This window comes from Caretta caretta, chromosome 24 (assembly GCF_965140235.1).
Source record: "Caretta caretta isolate rCarCar2 chromosome 24, rCarCar1.hap1, whole genome shotgun sequence".
Taxonomy (NCBI): domain Eukaryota; kingdom Metazoa; phylum Chordata; order Testudines; family Cheloniidae; genus Caretta; species Caretta caretta.
This window is the reverse complement of record NC_134229.1, coordinates 7,599,983-7,620,147: the sequence shown is the minus strand read 5'-3', so window position 1 is coordinate 7,620,147 and position 20,165 is coordinate 7,599,983. Positions and strand designations below refer to the sequence as shown.

Below are 20,165 nucleotides of genomic sequence, written 5' to 3'. Positions count from 1 at the left end.
TGGGAGGTGGCAGAGGGGAGAGGCCAGCCAGCGGGCGGGCAGGCAGCCCAAGCAAACAGGCAGCCGCTGAGCCCTGGGTTTCCAATAACACGCATGGGCCTCCTCCCGAAGGCAGAGGTCACAGGGGAAAAGCAAAACCACCGGGCGCTCAAGGCCCTGTCCGTCGGGGAGGGACCAGACGCTCCCGAACAATGACCTCGGAGGGGGCCTGCAGAGCTCCCCACCTCCGCGGCGGGGGTCAGCGGCAGAAGAGACGCAGCTGTGTGTATGTCACACACACACACACACAGAGCTCATCTGGGGACTGGCAGCCCCCGCGTCTGGAGTGAGCAAAGCTCTCTCTGAACTGGGAGTGAACCCTGCTCAGCCACGCACACAACGCCAGCCAATCCCCAACCTATGTGTGGGGCAGAGGTCCCCACAGCTGGACTGTTGCTTCTTTGCATCTGGGGCGCTATGGGGAAGGACCGGTAGCACCAGGGGCACGTAGCAAGGAAGGGGGGGGGAGATCTAGAAAAGGAGAGCCCCGCATGGGATTCAGAATAAGGGTGCATGCGTACAGCCAGGGATCCAGAAACGGGCCGCGAGATCCAGGACGAGAGGTGCAGGGTTTCCAGAAAGGGAGTGCAGCCACGGTGCGGGAATCCAGAAAAGGACTGAGGGAATCTGGACAAGAGATTCATTCACCTCGGGGGGAGTCCAGAAAAGGGGAGCGTGCATGTGTACACATGGACGCGTGTGCACAGGGGATCCAGACAAGGGCGCAGGGACGCACATCAGGAATCCAGCCAAAGAATCTGTGTGGGGGGAGATGGGCCTTTGTGAAAGTCCATGTCTCAGTTTCCCCATCTGTAATATGGGAATTATGATTAAAGCGGGTGGAATATTTGCAGACAGGACTTTTGGCTGACGGAAAATGTCACTGACAATATTAACCCCCGACCCTGCCCCTTTCCTTCCCCAGATCCCTAGTGTCTTATCTTCCACAGCCCTGGGGAGCAGGACAGAGGTTTGAACATCAAGCCAGGCGGGGGACCCTGGTGCCGCAGGCCCAGGGCAGAAGCGTGGGAGAGAATCCGGTCCTGAGCGAGGGGGGATGGAAGGACAGAGCTTGCCCCCAGCCCAGCTGGACCCAGGTGTCTCTCCACAATCTGTGCAAGGCGGGCTCGGCTGAGCAGCTGGTGTCTCGCAGGACGGCTCCGAGGTGGAGCTGGGCAGCTGGCTGGGCGAGTGCTGCAACGTGGAGCAGGGAACAGGGCAAGTGCTGAGCATGCCCCACACCAGGACACCACCCGGGAGTTCTCTGCTGCCCCGGGGTCCGTCCGCAGGGCAGCCTGGCTGCACATCACCCAGCTCCGCCAACCAGCCACACTCCAGCCCTTCAGTGTGCACATATCGGCCCCATGCACTGGGGAGCCAGGTCAAAGCAGATGCAGAGCCTCCCCTTTTGCCTCTGGCCTGTGTGTAGCTTGTCCTCCAACGCTACCCCACAATTCCCTGCACCAGGGCATCCCGCATGGTGCTCGAGGCAGTGCTGTCCAGTGGGTGGAGCGCTAATCAGGGGCTCTAATCGCAGCTCTGCCACTGGGTGACCTGGGCAAGTCCCGTCCCTGCTCTCTCTTCCCTCCCACCCTTGGTCTGTTTAGACTGTCTCGGAGTCCGGGCAACACCCAGCACACCTGGGCCCTGCTCTCAACAGGCACCACCCTAATACAATCATCATCTCTCTATCCCTGCCCATAGTTACACCCTGCCCATCCCCAGCTCTGGCCACCCGCATCAGCTGGCAGCAGGAATTCTGGGGCTCGCGCTAAGGAAGACCACATCAAAGTCAGGGACAATGACACCCACAGCTGGGATGATGCACAGAAACAGGCCCAATCCCTCAAACTGAATGGGGCACACACAGGACCCCACCATCCCAGCAGGGTGGAGAAAGGGGGCGCCTGGGGGCGCGATGTTTGCAAAGAGCCAAACATGGCATCACGTTCCTTTAGAAGCCGAGCCCCATCGGCGGCCAACGCAGGATTAGAACGTGGGACCGCCCCACTCCGAGCCCCGGGCATCACCCACGTGGCTGGTTGCAGGCCCACAGCAGGGTGGGGGGGGTCTCTCGTGTAGCAGATTCACCTATAAGGCCCCTGCCCCATTGTGCAAAACTACCCAGGAAAATTTCAAGGAGCAGACAGCTCAGGCAGGTCCAGGTGTGAGCCTTGCCCCTGCCATCAGGTACACGACAGGGGCTAGAGAAGAGCAGGAATCCCGAGGGTGGCTGGGAACAGACAGGAGAGAGTCCAGGTTGTTCATCAAAAAGGTTTATTAGGAATCTCCCTAGAGCCTTTGGCAGAGAAGAGTTGATACAGTCTCCGGGCTAAGGTACAAACACAGATTGCAAGTGCAAGGGGACACAACAGAGCCACCAGAAGCAGGAGATCAGGATCCCGCTGCCCTGCGTACCCCCAAAGCCAGCTCGGGCGCTAGCGGAGAATGCTGAACAGGGCCCCCCACTGCACAGAGTGGGGGGGTGAAGGAATCCCCCCAGTGCTGCAAATTGGATAAAGGGCAAAGGGACTCTCCCAGCTACGCTGGCCCTGGGGCAGAGGCCACAGGGCCAGCTGCCCACAGGAGAAGCAGGTCAGGTGTTTAGTCCCCTCTGTCGCTCCCCAACTCCCTGCTTCTCGCCCAGCTTGGTTTGCACAAAACCCCAACCCCAGGCTCTTCCAGGAGACCGACCGGCTGGTTCATGCTGAATCCACATAAACTGAAGCTCCCCTTGGGCGCCCTGCTTGGAATCAGCTCCCAGGACCCCAGAGCGCAGATTCCAGCCAGGGCTGGAGCCTGCTGCTTTGTATTATGCACCGAGAGAGCCGCCAGCCAGCCGCCCGGATGGCTGCATCTCGCCGCCCAAAAGCTCCAAGCCGGCCAGTAGGGGGCACTGGCTGTTAGGTGCAGCCAAACCCACCCACTCAGCTCCCATCTCAAACCCTCCTTGCTCTCCCGTTTCCATGAAGGAATCAACCCGCGTTAAGTGCCTTTTGCATACGTGTTGCAGAAGAGAGGGCCACAGGTTGCAGCCGGGTGGAGGCGTGGTGGGGGGGGTCAGGCAGGATACAGGGCTGGGGGGATGGGACGCAAGAACCTAGGCTCATCTGTTGCTGCCACCCCCAGGGATGGGGATTGGAGCACGGACAAGGAAGCTTCGGGCTGGCTGCCTCGAGATCAGAGAAACACAGCTGGAGCCAGGGCCCGGGGGATCGGCGTTAAAACGCAATCCAGAAGGGCGCCAAGCGCTGGCGGAATCCCTCCAGCATCTCGTCACCGAGACTGGGGCTCACATTCTTAGAGAGCGAAGGCCAGGACAGCAACGTCCAGCTGCCACCTAGCTCGGAATTGGAAACAGCTGGGGGGAGCATGGGGGAGAAGGGGGCTCAATGATACACGAGAGCGCGAGGGAGACAGTTCTGGTTCTTTCTGTCCTTTTACGCCACCGGACTCGGCTCACTGGGGACCTGCCCCGGGACCATGCTGGCCAGGAAGATGATGTCCAGGTAGTTGGCATTGAAGCAGTAGGTTCTGTCCTCCTCCTCCTCCTGGGAGCAGCATTGATCCTTGTCCTTCCAGGAGTCCTTCTGGGTGGTGCACAGGGCGGCGATGGAATGAGCTTTCTGGGGAGAGCAGCGTGCAGAGGTGGTTAGAGCCGAGGCCTGGGACATGCGGCGAGTCAGTCACCCAAGGGCACAAGGGGTCAGGACTCCTGGGTTCTACTTCCAATGGCACCAGTGTCTCACTGCATGACCTTGAACAAGCCATCTCTCTTTTCTGTGCCTCAGTTTCCTGCCTCTGTACTATGGGGATAAACTCCGCCCACCCTCCCGTTATGGGCATGTCCTGAGCTCTGAAACACCAATCTCCCTGCACCCCCACACAAAGGGAGCATTCGCAGCACATTACACCCCTTCCCCCACCCCACCCCGTCCCAAAATAACCCAAGCAGTGGTTCATCTTTGCACAGTAAAGCCCCCAGCTATTTAGTACACTGGGCGGCTCCCCTCCAACCTCCCCCTTTCCCCAGCCAGCCAGAGCCCATTTTCAAACCCCTGTGACAGAGGAAACCAAAGCTCTGATCCCAGAAACTTGGGAGCCCGAGCGCTGTGCAGAAATGGGGGAGGCCTGGGTTTCACAGCCAGATGTTATAATCAGAAGAGAAGGTGGGGCTCCTGCCAAGCCCAGGCGAGTGCAAGGGAAAGTGGTGCCACCCTGCTACGACCTTAACACCTAGATCTAGCGCGCGGGGGGGGCGGCGGCCCAGCCAGGGGCACTGGCAGGAAGTACAGGCCACCGGGTTACATGAGGTCACCCAGATCTCCAGCTTCTCCTGCTTCGCTGCAGCGATTCATGCACTGCCCCTGGGCTGCCAGATCTCTTGCGGGGGCCGGGGGGAGAAGGTGCTTTTTAAGCCAACCTGAACCAAACCAATGCTGGTCCAGACCCGGCTGCCCACACTCCAGTGTAGGGGCAGAGTTTGGTTTAGCAGCAATGACATTGGCAGCCTTCGGGGTAACGAGCCACTGAGACAGGAGGGTTTCCCACCCAGAGCACAAACCACGCAAAGCCTTGGGGTCCGTCTACACCTAATCTGCTACAGTGGTGGCTCTGGACGCCGAGAGGCTGTAACTAACCCAGCTCCCGGAGAGGTGGTCGACCCGGCACCATCTGCACCAGGTTGAGGTCAGCCCAGCTCCGGCTCTCGTTGGGGTGGGTTTTCACACCCCACGAAGACGCCAACGTGAGCAGCCCTCAGCTGGTCTGAGCTGTCCTTGACCTCGGTGGAGCTCTGACATGCGACGAGACACGTCTCCCATTACGAACCCTGCTTCTAGCTGAGGTCCTTGCCTGGCTTCCAGCACCCAGGTATCTGAGCACCTCTGGGTATTTACCCTGCCAGTCCCGCCGGGAGGCAGGACCTCACCACTACCCGTACTGTAGAGATGAGGCTCAGAGAGTAAAGTGACATGCCCAAGGTCACGCAGGGAGTCTGGCAATGCAGGAATTGAACCCAGGGTCTTGGGAGTCACAGAGAAGCTGCACTGCCCACTGCACCATCCTCCTTCCTCTCTCCGCCCAGGGCAGCCATGCCAGAAGGCCTGGGATACATGGTTCCTCAGCCTTTTAATCACCACGTTGTGTGCCTACAGCAGGGTCTATTTGATACCCACAGCCCCCCCTCCCTTGCACTCACCTCTTTCTCTGCACACTGGGTCCTCTCCTCACCCTTTAGGCTGCAGCAAGGCTCTGTCATGTTCTGGATCAAGTCTGGGATTGGCTTCCTAGTAACAGGAAGAGAGTGGTTTGTACCCATGGCTGGAGCTCAAGGCTTGGGCTAATCAGCAGCCTGTTTGACTAGTACTGGAATATACCCAGCATCATGCTTTAGAGGGCGCTGTGCTGCCAGGGGTTCCCCCTTTTGGTGGAGACATGAAACTAAGACCCTGATCTTTCGCAGTCATGGAGAATCCAGCTGGGATGCTGACCCCAGCACCGCATTTAAATTCTAACTCGCTGAATTATGTCCTGCCTCCCTAAATTCTCCAGGTGGAGTCAATCGGATGCTGCATTCTTATGCACTTCCTGTTGTAAACCGCAGCATCACGTTGCTGTGCGCTGTTAAACAGCTGCCGCAGTCCTCCCCAGAGGTCGCTGCATTTGGGCGGCGGGTGCGTGAACCCAGCATACACAGCCTGTAAAGCACCTGGTTTGATTTCAGTCACGCTCCACAAGCTTCAATTTTAACCCTTCTGAAGATCTGGCCTGGAAAGTTTAAGTGATTTGCCTAAGGTCGCAGAGGGACGCCTGGGCAGAGACCAGAATAGATTCTCCATCACACTGCACTTATCATGTACACCCCTGCCAAGCGAATGCAAAGTCGTTGTAACATGCTACCAAACCAGATCAGCATTTTACACTGGTGTAAATGCAACAGAGAGTCATGTCCCAGGTCTCTTGGCTCCCTGGCCTGGGCCTTGCTCACCAAATCACTGCTGTTCCATAGAGCCACCTGGCTTGGACAGGAAGTGGGATCTTCCTGGCCTGTTTCCTCATCAGAACGTTCAGTTGAGTCAATGGGGTCAAATTCCCACCTGGTGTAAATGGGCAGCGCTAACCTACATCAGCTGGAGGTCTGGCCCGTTCCTTGGACACAGGGCAAAGACCCTGCACCAGTGATAATCAGGTTCCTCCAGACGGGGCCAGGACAGACCCTGGGCTCTGTCCCTGCAGACAGCACTCCAGGCAAAACCCCACTGTCAGCAACTCCCCTCGCACGAGGAAAATCCCACCGTGAGGCTCGCACCAAAGCCTGGAGCATGCGGTGGGGAGCGTAGGGTGAGAGGTGCTGGATGGGAATCTACTCTGGCTAAATAATGAATGCCTGGCCCACTCGCCTGGAGCGAAGTTGGATTGAAAACGAGCCACCTGTAATTAGAGCAAACTGTGGCTGGAAAAACCCCATGGGGGCCCCCCTGCACTCCCACTGGCGATTTGCACCTCTCATCGTAGCCAGAAGGTGGCGCTGCAGCCTCGCCAATCCAACTGTTAACCCAGGGATTAACCCTCTGCTTTCCCACCACCTGGATTAACTCTCCTGCCCAAGAGCCGGGACATGGGCAGGGCAGCTTGGATGATCTAATTCTCTCCGGGTTTGCCTCCTCCCCGGGCTCCTTTATCTTTCTATTGGCCACTGCCCTGCCGTGCTCGGGCATTACAGGTGGCAACAGTCACAGCAAGCCTACCTGACGGGTCTAGTGGGTTGAGCAGGGGGCTGGGAGCCAGGACTCCTGGGTTCTATTCCCAGTGCTAGGAGGGAGTGGGGTCTAGTGGGTCGAGCAGGGGGCTGGGAGTCAGGACTCCTGGGTTCTGTTCCTGGCTCTCGGAAGGGAGTGTGGGGATTAGGAGTTCAGGACAACTCCTGGGTTCTCTGCTCTGCTGCTGGTTCCGTTTGTGAGCTTGGGCAAGTCTCTTGTTTTTCAGTGTCCCCCTTTTCCAGTGTGGGAAGCTAATTCCCCGGGAGGCTCGGTCAATGTCTGCGGGTCCCTGGCCGAGCAGGTCAGACTCACTGTTTGGTGAAGAGCTTCATTTCCCCGCACAGCATGTCCAGGAGCTCTGGGGTCACCTCTCCCAGGCTGACAGCCTGGATCTCCTTGTCGTAGGCCGGGTTTGGGGCCTGGCTGGAGAAACAGCTAAACCTGGCCTTGCCTTCAGTCTGTTTGCAGCACTCGTGCGGTGTGGTCTTCATGGACAGCTCCTGCTTGCAGAACTGAGCCAGGGCCTTCTCCCACTAGAGAGAGGAAGAGAAGCCATGTACAGAGGGAATGGGGCCACAATTCTGCTAGTACCAGAGGATGGGCTAAGGCTGCAGCATGGGACACAGGACGCCTGGGTTCTAGTCCCAGCTCTGCCGCTGCCCTGATGGGTCAGCCTGGGCAAGTCACTTTGCCAGCCGGGGCTCGGATAATAACCCTGCCTATGTCTAGCCATAGGCTGAACTCTTTGGGGCGGGGACTGTCTCCGTGGCTGGGCAGCACCGTGGGGCCCTGAGCTCAAGTCGGGACCCTCCAGGTGCGACTGAAAGCTCCCGAATATTCCCGGTGCCTGGAAAGCTCCGGGGATCCCGTTTGTTTAGCGCCTGATCTGTACCCAGCACAGAGAGACAGCTGGGGAGGGGACACAGCCAGCCTGCCCCCCCCGCAGTCCTTTCTGCTGCTGCCAGAACAGAAATGAGCCAGGCAGAGCCCCCTCTGTCCGAGCCCTGGGCTTTACATGGAAACAGGGCCCGGGGGGAGGGAGAGAACATAATGTAACAAACCCCATTGCCCCCCCAGGACAGAACACAGACCGACAGTGCCAGGGAGGCTGGGCCTGGGAAAACTCCCCCCCCCCCCCCCGCCCCGGCCAATGGCCCCATGGGATTGGCTCCTCCTGCCCCACTCCCTTGGGCTTGTCCCCCGCAGCCCCGTGCCGAGCCCCGCCGCCTCACCGCAAGGTGAGCACAGTTGACGTTCTCATTCTTGCAGCACTTCCTGAAGTCGCTCTCCATGTGGGTGGTGGTGCGGGCCTGGCGCTGGAGCCAGCTGTAGCCCGTGGTGGGGATGGCGCCGGGCAAGCGGACGGGCCGGAACTTGCGCAGCCTGCAGATGTTCCTGATGTTGCTGGAGGTGGGCTCGCCGGGCGGGAAGGAGACCTCAGGCAGCCTGGGCCCCAGCCCGGCGCCGGGCTGGGCGGGCAGGCTCGGGGGGGGCGCGGCCCTGGCATCGGTAGGCACGTAGCTGGGGTTCGGGGCCTCGCTGGCGAAGCACAGCTCCCGGTCGGCGCCCGCCCGCTTGCAGCAATGGTAGTGCTTGGTCTTCACGGCGAACTCGTGGTCGCAGAACTGCTCCAGGGCTTCCTTCCACTGTGGGAGGGAGGGAGGGAGTCAGTGGGACATCCCGGCGGGGGCCCAGAGCCCCTCCCATCCACCCCAGAAACAGTCCCGGCTCGGGGCGACCGGCACTTGGCCCTCCAGCTGGCCAGCTTACCCTCCATCAGCAGCAGGCGGCTGCTGGGCTGGGTTTGCCGGGCCTCTGTCCGACTCACAGCCAACACAATCGGCCCCTGGCTGGCAGCCGCAGCCCAGAGGGCGAGGGCTGAATGGAACCTGGAGACGGCGCTCCCCTGGCATAGCGAGAGGGGTCCCCCGCCAGGGAATGCCGCAGTGCCCGTGCTGTGCCCACCCTGGGGACCCAGGCCCAGCTCTCCAGGCCCTATCGCCAGCCCCGTGAGTAGCTGTAGGTCTTCCAGTGGGGGAGACCCATCCACTCGGGATGGCTGGGACCGTTTTCTGAGCCATCCCGAAGCCTCTCCCCTGACAGCATCCTTCCTTGAGAAAGGAGCAGCGCGGTCTCGTGATTAGGGCAACAGGCCGGGACTTAGGAGAGCTGGGTTTAGTTGCTGGCTCTGCCACTGACTCCGGCCATGTCACTCCCACCCCCGTGCCTCAGTTTCCCCTCCTGCCCTTTGTCTCTTTGGCCTGCGGGGCAGGGACCGTCTCTCCCAGGTGTATGGACGTACTGCCCCCCCCCCCGCCTCCCCATAGCTCAGCCGGGTGCTGCTGTAACACAGCGGCTCCGCGGGGCAGCTCGAGCCAAGAGCCTAGTGCAGGGACTCACCGCGCTCTCCATGCAGCTCAGACGCTCAGGCCGAGGGCAGCACCGCTCCCGGCTGGCCTCCAGGAGGTTGAGGGCATCACCTTGGCGCTTGAGGTGGGAGAACCCTGTCTGGGGCAGGTTCGTGGGCCCGTACGACGCCTTCTTCCTCCCCTCCAGGCAGATGTTGTCAATGTTGCTGGCACTGGGGCGGCCCGGTGGGAAGTCGTCCAGGTTGTGACCCCAGGGCTGGACATGGCAGGAGGGGCTGTCGCCGCAGGTGGTGACACCAGGGCCTTCGGCTTTAGCATGCAGCACGTCCGCCCCAGCCCAAGGTGCTCCACGGACCAGGAAGGGGGCAATGGGCCCTAGGGCAGAGGGAGAGCAAGTTCACAAGCCTGCAATCAGGGCAAGGCCCCACCCGGTCCCCCCAGGGGTCTTGTCAGCCTGTCCCATTCCCGGTTCACGTTGGGAGGAAGCAAACACGAGGCTGCAGCTTTGCTCTCCTCAGCTAAACTAGGATGGGAGACCACCCTCCAGGAAGCAGTCGTCTGAGGCCACCCTGGGCTCCTGGCCAAATCCGTCAGCCTCCCTAAATCCCTGGCCGACAGCTGCTGAGCTCCACCCCAGAGGGGGTGCACATCATTGGGGGTGGCCGGGAGCTCAGGTGCGCTCTGTGGTGGGAGGTTGGTATGGCTCTGGCCCAGTCACATTGGGATGCTGCTCCCGGCTCAGGCCCCAAAGAAGCGTGCGCTCATCGCAGGCCTGGCTGGTGCTAGATGGAGCCAGGACTGGACCTAAACTGGATCCACTGCCCCTAATGAAGCAGGGGAGCAAGCCCACGGAGCAGGGAAGTGTGGCCAGATTCCAGCCCCTTTGGACAGAGCCAGGGCCCCAGGTTATCGGGATGGGGGGGGGAGCATTTGGCATGGCCTGGATGCTCTTCCCCCACTATCTCTCTCACCCGCAGGTTTGCACAGTGCTTGCTCCTTCCCCCTGGGATTCCCCAGCCAAGGGCGGTGTCACCCAGTGGAACCCGCCCCACAGGGCGGGAGAAGTTGGAAGGGCCAGCACCCTCCTCCTGACTCACTTTGCTCCAAGTCCAACAGCTCCGGGATCACTTCGCTCTGGTCCAGGTCCTCGGCTGTTGCGAAGGGCACCTCCTCTTGGCCATCTGGGAGAGGAACAACAAAGGATGCGGTGAGCAGCTGGACCCAGCGCCACCATGCTAGCCCCGAGCGGCCAAGGAGATCAGGTGTCTGGCTCAGAAACCACAAGATCTAACGGGGCGGGGGGTTCCCTTTCTTGGCGGTCTGGGGCCAGAGCCCTCAGGGGTCCTGCTCTGCAACTTTTCTCTGTGCCTCAAAAGCTAGAAGCTGAGTAAGAGTCACCCCTTGCTCTTATACAGCCTTTTCCTCAGTAGGGCCCAGAGGGCTTCACAGCCTTTACTGTATTTATCCTCACAATGGCCCCGCAAAGCAGGGCAGGACTGTCACCCCCATTGTACAGCTGGGGAAACTGAGGTGCAGAGGCTAAGGTCACACAAGGGGTCTGTGGCAGAGTAAGGAACTGACCCGGGGTTTCCCACGTTCTAGCGAGTGCCCTAAGCCCTGGGCCATACAAAAACGCTAACTGAAATCCCCTGACTCTGGGAGCTCTGGCTTTGAGAAAATCTCCAGCTCTCGGAAGATGCCAGCCCTGCGACACTGAGGTCCCCTCATCAGCATTTTGCACCGAGGCCAGGAGGTGCCAGCCAAGTTGATTGTCCCTTTTGGCTGTAAAGCTTGACCACTGGGGTCATGTTTTCCTGCCTCTCTCCCAACCACCAGGATTAGAAACTTTCTTATTAAAAAAAAAAAAAAAAAAAAAAGCAGAGACTCTCCCATAATCCCAGGACTCCAGGAACTGGGGCTTTATGGAAAACACCAACGATGGTGACATTTGCAATGAAACTGCCAGAACTGGCAACTAGGGTGACCAGATGTCCCCATATTAATGGGACCGTCCCCAATCATATTAGGGGCTTTATCTCAGATACACAACTATACACCCCCGCTGCCCAGAAACAAAGTGTCCCAATTTTTCACACTTGCTATCTGGTCACCCTATGGACAGGACCCAGGAGACCTCAGAGTGAGTGATGGTGTGACGCCAGCCTTCCCCCAACCCCAGCTCTGGGCCCATCCCCACTTAAATGCTGTTAATCCCCATTCCTGGAAAAGCGGCTGGTAATCAGCATAGTCAGACAGAGGATGAGGAGATAACCCAGCTATGGGAAACCTTAACCAGGTCTGCATTAGTCACAGGTTAATCCACCCGCTCACCCTGAGCAGCGAGCACAGGCTAGGATAGCAGGGGGCTGCGGGTAGGGACTGAGGACCAGCGGCAGGGCGGTGTGTGGGGAGCCCTAGGCGGGGACAGCAGGGGGCTGCGGGTCGGGATTGAGGGGCACCGGCAGAGCTGGGGGATGGGGGGAGCCCAGGGCAGGGACAGCAGGGGGCTGCGGGTCGGGATTGAGGGGCACCGGCAGAGCTGGGGGATGGGGGGAGCCCAGGGCAGGGACAGCAGGGGGCTGCGGGTCGGGATTGAGGGGCACCGGCAGAGCTGGGGGGAGCCCAGGGCAGGGACAGCAGGGGGCTGCGGGTCGGGATTGAGGGGCACCGGCAGAGCTGGGGGATTGGGGGAGCCCAGGGCTGGGCTAGCTGGGGCTGCGGGTCGGGATTGAGGGGCACCAGCAGGGGAAGGAGAAGCAAAGGGCAGGACTGCGCCGAGCGTACAGTCAGAAGTGACCATCCAGGCATCCCACCTGACTTCCCGTGTAACGCAGGGCAGCACATTTCACCCTGCAACCCCTCGCCTGCGCCAGCGACTCCAACTCAACTAAACATTTCCGTCCCCAGGAGAGTAACTTGCCGTGCGCCGCAGGCGGAGAACAGGAGAGCCCGAGGGCACGCCAATGGCCCAGGCAGCACCCGAAAAACAGCAAAGTCAGCAGAAAATTCAATTTGGAAATGCTGTTGCAGTGCCTCATGGGATTTGCGGTCTGGGCGCTGAATGCCCCCTTCCTCCTCCGTGGGCCAGGTCCCCAGCCAGACTACCCCTTCCGTGGCCGGGGGTGGGGGACGACACGGGACTCCCAGGATGCATCATGGGTGGCTCAGCATGGCTGCACTGTGGTGCATCCTGGGAGATGTAGTCCAGCTGGGAGTAGGCGACGGATGCACCAAAACTACAACTCCCATGAGGCACCAGGGCACCATTTTCAAATCAAAATTTTTGCAGCTTTGCACCAAAAAGTCGAGATTTTCTGTGGGGGAAAAAGCCCATTTTCCAGCCAGCTCTAAGAGTCCACGAAAGCCAACAGCAAAACTCCTATCGACTGCAAAAGGAGCAGGGTCTGGCCCTAAATCCATGAGAGAATCCCTCCTGTGCAGCAGTTTTCAGTCCCCTGAAGCCTCAGCTACTAACCTCTGACAGAGGGAACTGGTTCTGATCCTGGGAGGCAAACCCCTTTGTTCCTCTACAGAGGCCTCCCTCACTCAACCGCTCACATATTTTCACTCAATTAATAACAGAGCAGAACTATAGCTAGTGGGAGCCAAAAGGCTGCTGGCCGCGTTGCCCAATGGGTAAATGGCCTAACAACCTAGAGAGCTGGGCTCTAGATTCCCGGCCCTGTCATGCACCTGCTGCGTGGGTGCATCAAACTGTAGGAACCCAGGGCTGGAAGAGACCTTGCGAAGGCATCAAGTCCAGCCCACTGCATTGAGGCAGGACTGAGATTTTAGGCAAGTCATGTGCTGGCTCTGTTCTGCCCCTCACCAGTCATTTACTTAGATTATAACTTATCACTCTGGGTCTGTGCAGCGCCCCGAGGGCCCTAATCTCTCTTGGGGCCTATAGGTGCTACTGTAATAACGGATCCAAGCATGCCCGTCTCTGCAAACAAACTGGTCCAACCTGCTTTGCCTTACTATCCCCGCCCTCCCCCTGGGAATCGCATGATGCTCTGCACTTAGACAGCGATTATCTCCCATTCCCTGAGCAAATATTACCTAACCCTCCAGAAACAGTGAGTATCTTCCCGGTACATGGGTGGGGGAAACTGAAAGCTGGCACCTCACTAGAGCTGACTGGGGCTTTGGATGGATTCCTCCATGGCCATGCCCCTTCCCTAAGGGTGAAGTATCCTGCATGCACCCTGACTCCTGAGTCATCCCATTGAGCTCAGTGATGTAAGGAACCCGGTGAGATTCCTCGCATGAGTAAAGTTAAGCGTGGGCATAAGGGTTTGTACAATGACCTCCGTGTCAGCCGTGACTAGGGACTGAACCAGGCCCTGCCAGAGAGCTGCATGTTTTTAAATCCAAGATGATGCAGAGATCAGAAAGCAACGAGAGCGTGTCAATATAGCAAATAGATACACTGATCCAAATCCAGACTTGCTTTTCTGCCAGATGCTGTAGTCAAATGCAAGTTACTGGGATCAATACAGGGGTAACTGGATGAAATTCTCTGGTGGGTGTTATCCAGGAGGTCATACTAGATGATCACAATGGTACCTTCTGACCTTGGAATCTAGGAATTTTCTGAATTTAGGTCCAGTCTTGCAGGCTACACTGACACAAAACACTCACAGTCCAAGGGCACAGGACCAGAGCCTGAGATAACAGATACAAGAAAATCAGCAAGGCCGGCAGTTTTCAACCTTTTTTCATTTGCGGACCCCTAAAAAATGTCAAATGCAGGAGCAGCCCCCTTTGGAAAAGTTCAACATGGTCTGCAGGCCGCCAGGGGTCCTCGGAGGACAGACTGAAAACCACTGAACTAGGCAAAAAGAACAGGAGGACTTGTGGCACCTGAGACTAACAAATTTATTTGAGCATAAGCTTTCGTGAGCTACAGCTCACTTCATCGGAATGTACCCGATGAAGTGAGCTGTAGCTCACGAAAGCTTATGCTCAAATAAATTGGTTAGTCTCTAAGGTGCCACAAGTCCTCCTGTTCTTTTTGCGAATACAGACGAACACGGCTGCTACTCTGAAACCTGAACTAGGCAAAAGACCCTGCCAGGATTTTTTCAAAAGCAAAAATGCCAAAAGGCCTGTTGTGTAAGAAACCATTATTGAATACAAAGCTTTGGGGTGTGTCATCGTTAAGGCCCCAAAGCCAAACCACAATTAACAAGATGGAATCTCCTATTGACACAAGAAGATATGGCAACCACTAATGGCAGATAAACATTTTAGAGACCGTTTGAACCGGAGACTGCGAACAGAGCTGAGCTATGCTGCGTGGAGGGGGGAGATTGACATGGGGGAGTCGGAGATATTCACAGCAGGTAGTGATGGGGAAAGCTTTGTGGTGAGAGCACTGGATGGGGACTCAGGAGACCTGGATTCTTGGCTCTGCCACCAGCTGTCCATGTGGCCATGAGCGAGTCATGTGATTGCTGTATGCCTCAGTTTCTCCTTATTAGGGAGGAAGTGTGGCATAGCGGATAGCGCATTGGGCTAGGATTCAAGAGACCTACAATCCATCCTGGCTCTGCCACTGACCTACTGGGTGACCCTGGGCAAGCCACTTCCCCTCCCCGTGCCTCAGTTTCTACCCTGTAAGATGGGGTGATGACACTGACCTCCTTTGTAAAGCACTTTGAGATCTGCTGATGAGAAATGTCATGTAAGAGCGAAGCATTAATATTATCACCTGTAAAATCGACAGAATAACCCTGGCTTTCTCCCACCCTTTGTCTAGGTAGACTGTGAGCCCAGCAGGGCAGGGACTGTCTCTGTGTGTGTCTGTGAAGCACCTGGCACAAGGGGGCCCTGAGCTCAGCTCCTGTAACCTTGTTAGCGTAGTGACACGTGCAGGATTGATTCTCTGTTCTAGTCTCCGGGGCTCAGTCCCATCCATTCTAAAATGACCCAAGCACTGGGGCTCCCGCAGCCGGAGACCTCTCTACTCGGAAGGGTCTCCTGCTACTCAGACTGAATTTTATCCTATTGCTTCCATTTCTTACCCACACACATGCTGAGATGCCCCCCAGATGCCCTCCGGCCAAGGCCCTCATGCAGGTAACCCGTCCCTTTGGAACCGCTCATGACCACGAGGTATGAGACTTTCCTGGGGGGAGGGGAGGGGGGGAGGAATTAAACCCCACTTGCTGATTCCAAAGTAATGATTCTACCAAGGTGAACAGATGCTGCAATGATGGGCACCAGACAAGAACCTAGAGAAATGGGTACGTATAGTGTACAGCTGCCTAAAGTATGCCTGGAAGCTATGGACTTAGTTACTAGTTGGTTTGGGGCAGAACACGGGCGACATGGGAACCACCATGCCAGTTCAGACCGTGGTGCACCCAGCCCTGGATCATGTCCCTGGCAGCGGCCAATAACAGCTACCACAATGCATAGGCCCAGCTGTGCCATGCTGCATACACAGAGCAGGGGGCTGCCTTCCTGACCCCAGCAGTGATCATTTTATACCCCGAAGCACAAGATTTTTTTTTTTTAAGTTACCCATAGTTTAGCACTTTGGGATCTGTTGGGATTGACAGGGCACTCAACTATGGACTAGCAATTACCTCTCTTCTAACTGTTACTGTAGCCAGAGTCAGGACTCCTTGGTTCTATTCCCAGGTCTGTCACTGACTCGCTGCGTGACCCTGGGAGAGTCACTTCCCTACTCCGTGCCTCAGTTTCCCCATCTGTAACATGGGGGACAATGATCCTGACTTATTTATTTGTAGCACCTAAGCACGCCAATCATGGACCCGGGCTTCATTATTATGTTAGGAGCTGTACACAGAACCACCTGGGGAACATTCAGTGCATGTTTCATAAGGCCCTGTCTCTTCCTGGGTACCTGTACAGCACCTAACGCATTGGGGCCTCCACACACCAATGATAGGAGAGCTAGCCAGGTTCCTTTGCCTTTGCCATGCCCTGCCTTTGACTGTTGCTGGGCCGCCTTGATTTCCCTGTGCTCAGTTTGTCCAGCTGGGGGTTATTTGCACTTAGACTTTCGGGAGACTGCAACGAGCCAGCCCAGCCAGGAGAAATTTATTTAAGAAATTCCTGAGGTGGGATCAGGAAGCACGGGAAGGTTGTGGAGCTGCTACCTGAGATAAGGAGCGGAGAGATACTTAGCAGGTGATAATGCAGACCGCAGAATGAGAGGGGGGAACCCAGGCCCTGGGCTGGGGCGTTCAGGTCACAATTTCAATGACATGGGGGCCAGCCACGTGGGACTATCCTTCAGTCAGGAGAGGGAGGGAGGGTGGGCTCAAGTCTTGGACTTAGGAAACCAGCATTCCATTCCCTGCTCTTACACAGACTCCCTGTCTGACCCTGGGCAAGTCACTTAGTTGCTCTGTGCCTCAGTTTCCCCACCTGTTCAATGGGGATAATAGCCCAGTGCTACCCCACAGGGGCACATGAGGATAAATCCATTAAAGACTGTGTTGTGCTCAGTGATGGGGCCAGATAAGTATTTAAGAGAGAGAGACCAGCGTGGCAAAAACAGGACTAGACGCCAAAGGCATGGAGTGGAATTTACAATAGCCCCTGAATGAGTTATGTGCCTAACTCCCCTTGACTATCAAAGGGAGTAGGGCACCAAAGCAGGGTACTTTCACAAATCTTACTAGGCTCCCACCTGCATCTTTAGGCACTTAAATAACTTTGTCAATCTCCAAGCACCTCAATAAACCGCTGTGTTTGCACAGGCGCTCGGCCAAACAGGGTCACAACAGGAGCAGCCAGGAAGAGGCTGGCACGACCCGTCCCTGCCTGGGCATTAAGCTTGTCAGCACCGGGGACTCTGGGTCACCAGCATAGCCCTTTTACCCCCCCTAAATGTCTCCTCGGGACACTTGCCTGTGAACCTCGGGTGAACCTGGCTCTTTTTCCTAGCTGCGTGCCAAGGGCTCGGCAGATCTCTTCAAACCCGCCAAAGGACGGGTTGGAAAAACCACTAAACTCTTATTTAGCCCGAGCAAACAGAGAACCCTTCTGCTTCTTACTCTGGGAGGGGATGCTGGCGGCGCGGCCCTTCCCGATCCCAGCCGGGGGGGTTCCTTGGAGACGTACCCGCGCCAGCTCTGATCCAACTGGTCTGCTAACCACAGAGTGTTGCTGTGGTGCCGGGGGGCTCGTGCCCCACGCGCCAACCCCTCTGAGACGCCTGGCACCTGCTGCCGCGGACATGCCCTCTTGTTAGCGTGGCGGCTCGCGGGTCTCCGGCTCAGCGCATTGCCTTAGCCTCTCCCACCCGCTCTGGGACCTGGACCCCTGCTCAGGAGCCCGCCGACCCTGCTCCAGATTCAAAACCTGCCCAGCTCCGGATACGGATTCCCAGGCCCCTGGGATCACCAGAGAGCTGATAAAGCTTTGCTAGAAGATAGGAGTCGGTTAGCAGCGATGCGGGGCAGAATTTCCCTGGGCTTAACTTTTCAGGAGCGGCTCCTGGCGTCTGACTGGAGCTGCCAAAAAGTGGGGAGCGGCCGTGCAGCGTGCGTCTCAGAAAACCTGACCCATGGGGGGCGGGGAGGGTTGTCTCGTTTTGGGGGCCCCCATATCTTGTCACTTTTGTTGCCCCCTCTGCCTCCAGACTTGCTAAAAGGGCATCCCAGGCCGAGGGGGCCTCTGCTGACCCCTCCGCACATCCTGGTCTGGTGGGAGACAAGGCTGTCCGTCTGGTGTTGCTAGGAACATGGAAAGGGGACCAGCCTCACCAGGACCCCCATGCTCCTGCCTGGCGTGGGGCTCCCGGCCTCCCCGTGGGCCCGCAGGGTTGGCTGCCCTGGAATAACAAGCACAAGATTCCTCTGCCTTGCTCTGCACCTGAGTTTCCAGGAAGGGGACCGAGAGGCTGGTGACTAACCACAGAGCAAGTGTCCCAGCAGGGCAAGCTTCCCGTCCTACATGTGCCTGGCTTTGTCCTGGAGGGACCCCGTCGCCATGGAGCAGGGGGACGCTCATCCTCCAGAGCCCAGTCAGAGCTGGCATTTCTGCTGAGGGTTGGTTTAAACTGTCTCAGGAACTGGGCTGAGACCCACCAAATGGCAACAGACATTCAATCCCTACCAGCCTGGGCTGGATTCAAACAGGAGACCTCAACGTAGAGCCTCCCCCGCAGCCAGGCATTCGCCCCCCATCAGACTATTATCTCTAAAGGCACGGCCGGGACTGGCTGTTCCCTAATTTTCTGCGCTACAGTCCCTTTCGGGAAGAGTCTGTCCTAGCCAAACGCAGGCGAAAGATTGGTAACTGGGAGACACCCCCCTTCCCCGAGTCAGCAGCTCGGGAACTAAACAAGTGGACAGGAAATTGGAAGCATATGGCGTGGCTGTTAGGAACTGGGGAGTGCGGGGGATCTCTCCCTAAAGCAGAGGCGGTTACCTTAGAGATCCCACATGCCTCCTTTGCAATATGGTTATTATATCTGCCACCTTGAGCCCCATTGTGCCCAGGCCTGAGAGCTCACAGTCTGTCTAAAGAAGACAGAAAGGCTGGCAGAGGGAAACAGGGGCTCTGTGATTTACCCGAGACGAGGACCAGAATCCACGTCTCCCCACTGCCGGGCTCTAGCCCCCCAACCATGCTTGGAGAACGACTCCAGAGCGGTGTGATCTGGTTCTTCAGCCAGCCAGCACCATGATCCCCACAAGAAACAAATGGAGCCGGGTAGGGTGTGAATAAAACGGCACCGAGCCGTTCCCACGTGAACCCAGGGCAAGTCTCCCTGCTCCCAGCACTCACCTTGCGGAGCCGCTCTGGCCAGGCACAGCAAAGGGACGAGCAGGAACATGGGAGGCCTCATCGCGAACAGCCTGCGAGATCAAGGTGGCTCGGGACACGTCCCTCTCAGCGCTGGTGATTTTTGTGCCTGAGGTTTCCCCATGGAGCCTTTAATATACTGTCAGGCCAAGAGAGTTGAGTGAAGCTGAGTCATGGGCTTGACGTCAGCAGCCACGCCCTGCAGTGTACACAGCTTCCTAAATCACTAAGAAAATATCCCAAAACAGAATGAGTTTTCCGCCCGAGATAATCTTACAAGGCAACAAGCAGCCAATCTTCCCATATGGAAAGAGCAGAAGCCTAAATGACTGACGCGCTTCATCTCCCATCTCTGCGTGTGTCATGCTTAGCTCATATGTGATCCCCACTATCAAACGTGTTCCAGCACACCGGCATGCAAACTCCATGGGTGTTTGTACCACACAGCCTTGCATAACTTAGCTTGGAAGGTGTTGGGGGTTTTTTGTTTGTTTTTTACGGTAAATGTCGGTAAAGATCGATTTTGCCGCACACAGACACACCCACGTTTCCATGGATAACGATTGATAGGCAACGTAAGAAAACTGCGGTTTGCGAATGTACCCGTCAAAGCCCAGCGGTTTCCATTTTTGCATTAGGCTCCTTACAAAGGGGCCAGCGGATGAACGGTAGAGACAGGTACGATGGGTGGATTTAAGGGTATTGACTTGAACCGTTTTGCCGGGGGCTGCTGGCAAGCTCTGTGAACAGTTTATAAAGCTTCCACTTTTTGAAGTGCAACACTGACTGTCGCCCCCATAAATGTCCTGCAACTGTGAAAATTTAAAGTGATCAAAACCTAAAAGAAAAGGGTTAAAAATGAATCTTGAGAGTAGCTGTTGAAATTATTAAAAAAAAACACATTTGAATTCTGCCAAGCCTCATGATCCTCATTCCTGAGACAGCGTCACCCTTTCTGTGCATTACGATACCACCTGCCAGCCCCAGTGACGGCCCCAGGACCCCATGGTGCGAGGTGCTAGACAGACACAGAACAAAACGACAGTCCCATGACCCCAAAGAGTTTACAATCTTCAACTGAGGCCTCTTCATAGAGTTCATGGCCATTAGATCATCTGGTCTGACTCCTGCACAGCAGAAGCCAGAGAGCTCCCCCAACCCACCCTGTACTGAGCCCAGTCACTCGTGTTTTATCCAAACATCC

At 57.1% G+C, this 20,165-nt stretch overlaps 1 protein-coding gene across 3 annotated transcripts; it reads right to left on the bottom strand.

Moving 5' to 3' along the window:
• Window positions 1–2,299: 2,299 nt before the first annotated feature.
• On the bottom strand, window positions 2,300–19,105 carry ECM1 (extracellular matrix protein 1). Of its 3 annotated transcripts, none has more exons than XM_075122783.1 (7): window positions 18,944–19,105; window positions 10,267–10,350; window positions 9,201–9,544; window positions 8,033–8,446; window positions 7,113–7,333; window positions 5,240–5,327; window positions 2,300–3,665 (listed from the first exon to the last, which is right to left on the bottom strand). In XM_075122783.1, exons 1-7 carry the CDS (start codon window positions 19,002–19,004, stop codon window positions 3,480–3,482), a joined length of 1,398 nt encoding a protein of 465 aa, XP_074978884.1. In that variant the 5' UTR covers window positions 19,005–19,105; the 3' UTR covers window positions 2,300–3,479. The 3 variants fall into 3 exon arrangements, with proteins under 3 accessions (XP_074978884.1, XP_074978883.1, XP_074978885.1); XM_075122782.1 differs by lacking the exon at window positions 18,944–19,105 and adding an exon at window positions 12,090–12,307; XM_075122784.1 differs by lacking the exon at window positions 18,944–19,105 and adding an exon at window positions 11,983–12,095.
• Window positions 19,106–20,165: the final 1,060 nt, after the last annotated feature.

Excerpts from the sequence above, each read along its gene's own strand:
- ECM1 (XM_075122782.1), bottom strand. The coding sequence starts at position 12,207 with ATGAGGCACTGCAACAGCATTTCCAAATTGAATTTTCTGCTGACTTTG. Across the intron at positions 9,545-10,266 it reads GCTGTTGGACTTGGAGCAAA|GGCCCATTGCCCCCTTCCTG; the intron begins GTGAGTCAGGAG and ends CCTCTGCCCTAG. Across the intron at positions 5,328-7,112 it reads ATGAAGCTCTTCACCAAACA|GAAGCCAATCCCAGACTTGA; the intron begins GTGAGTCTGACC and ends TCCTGTTACTAG.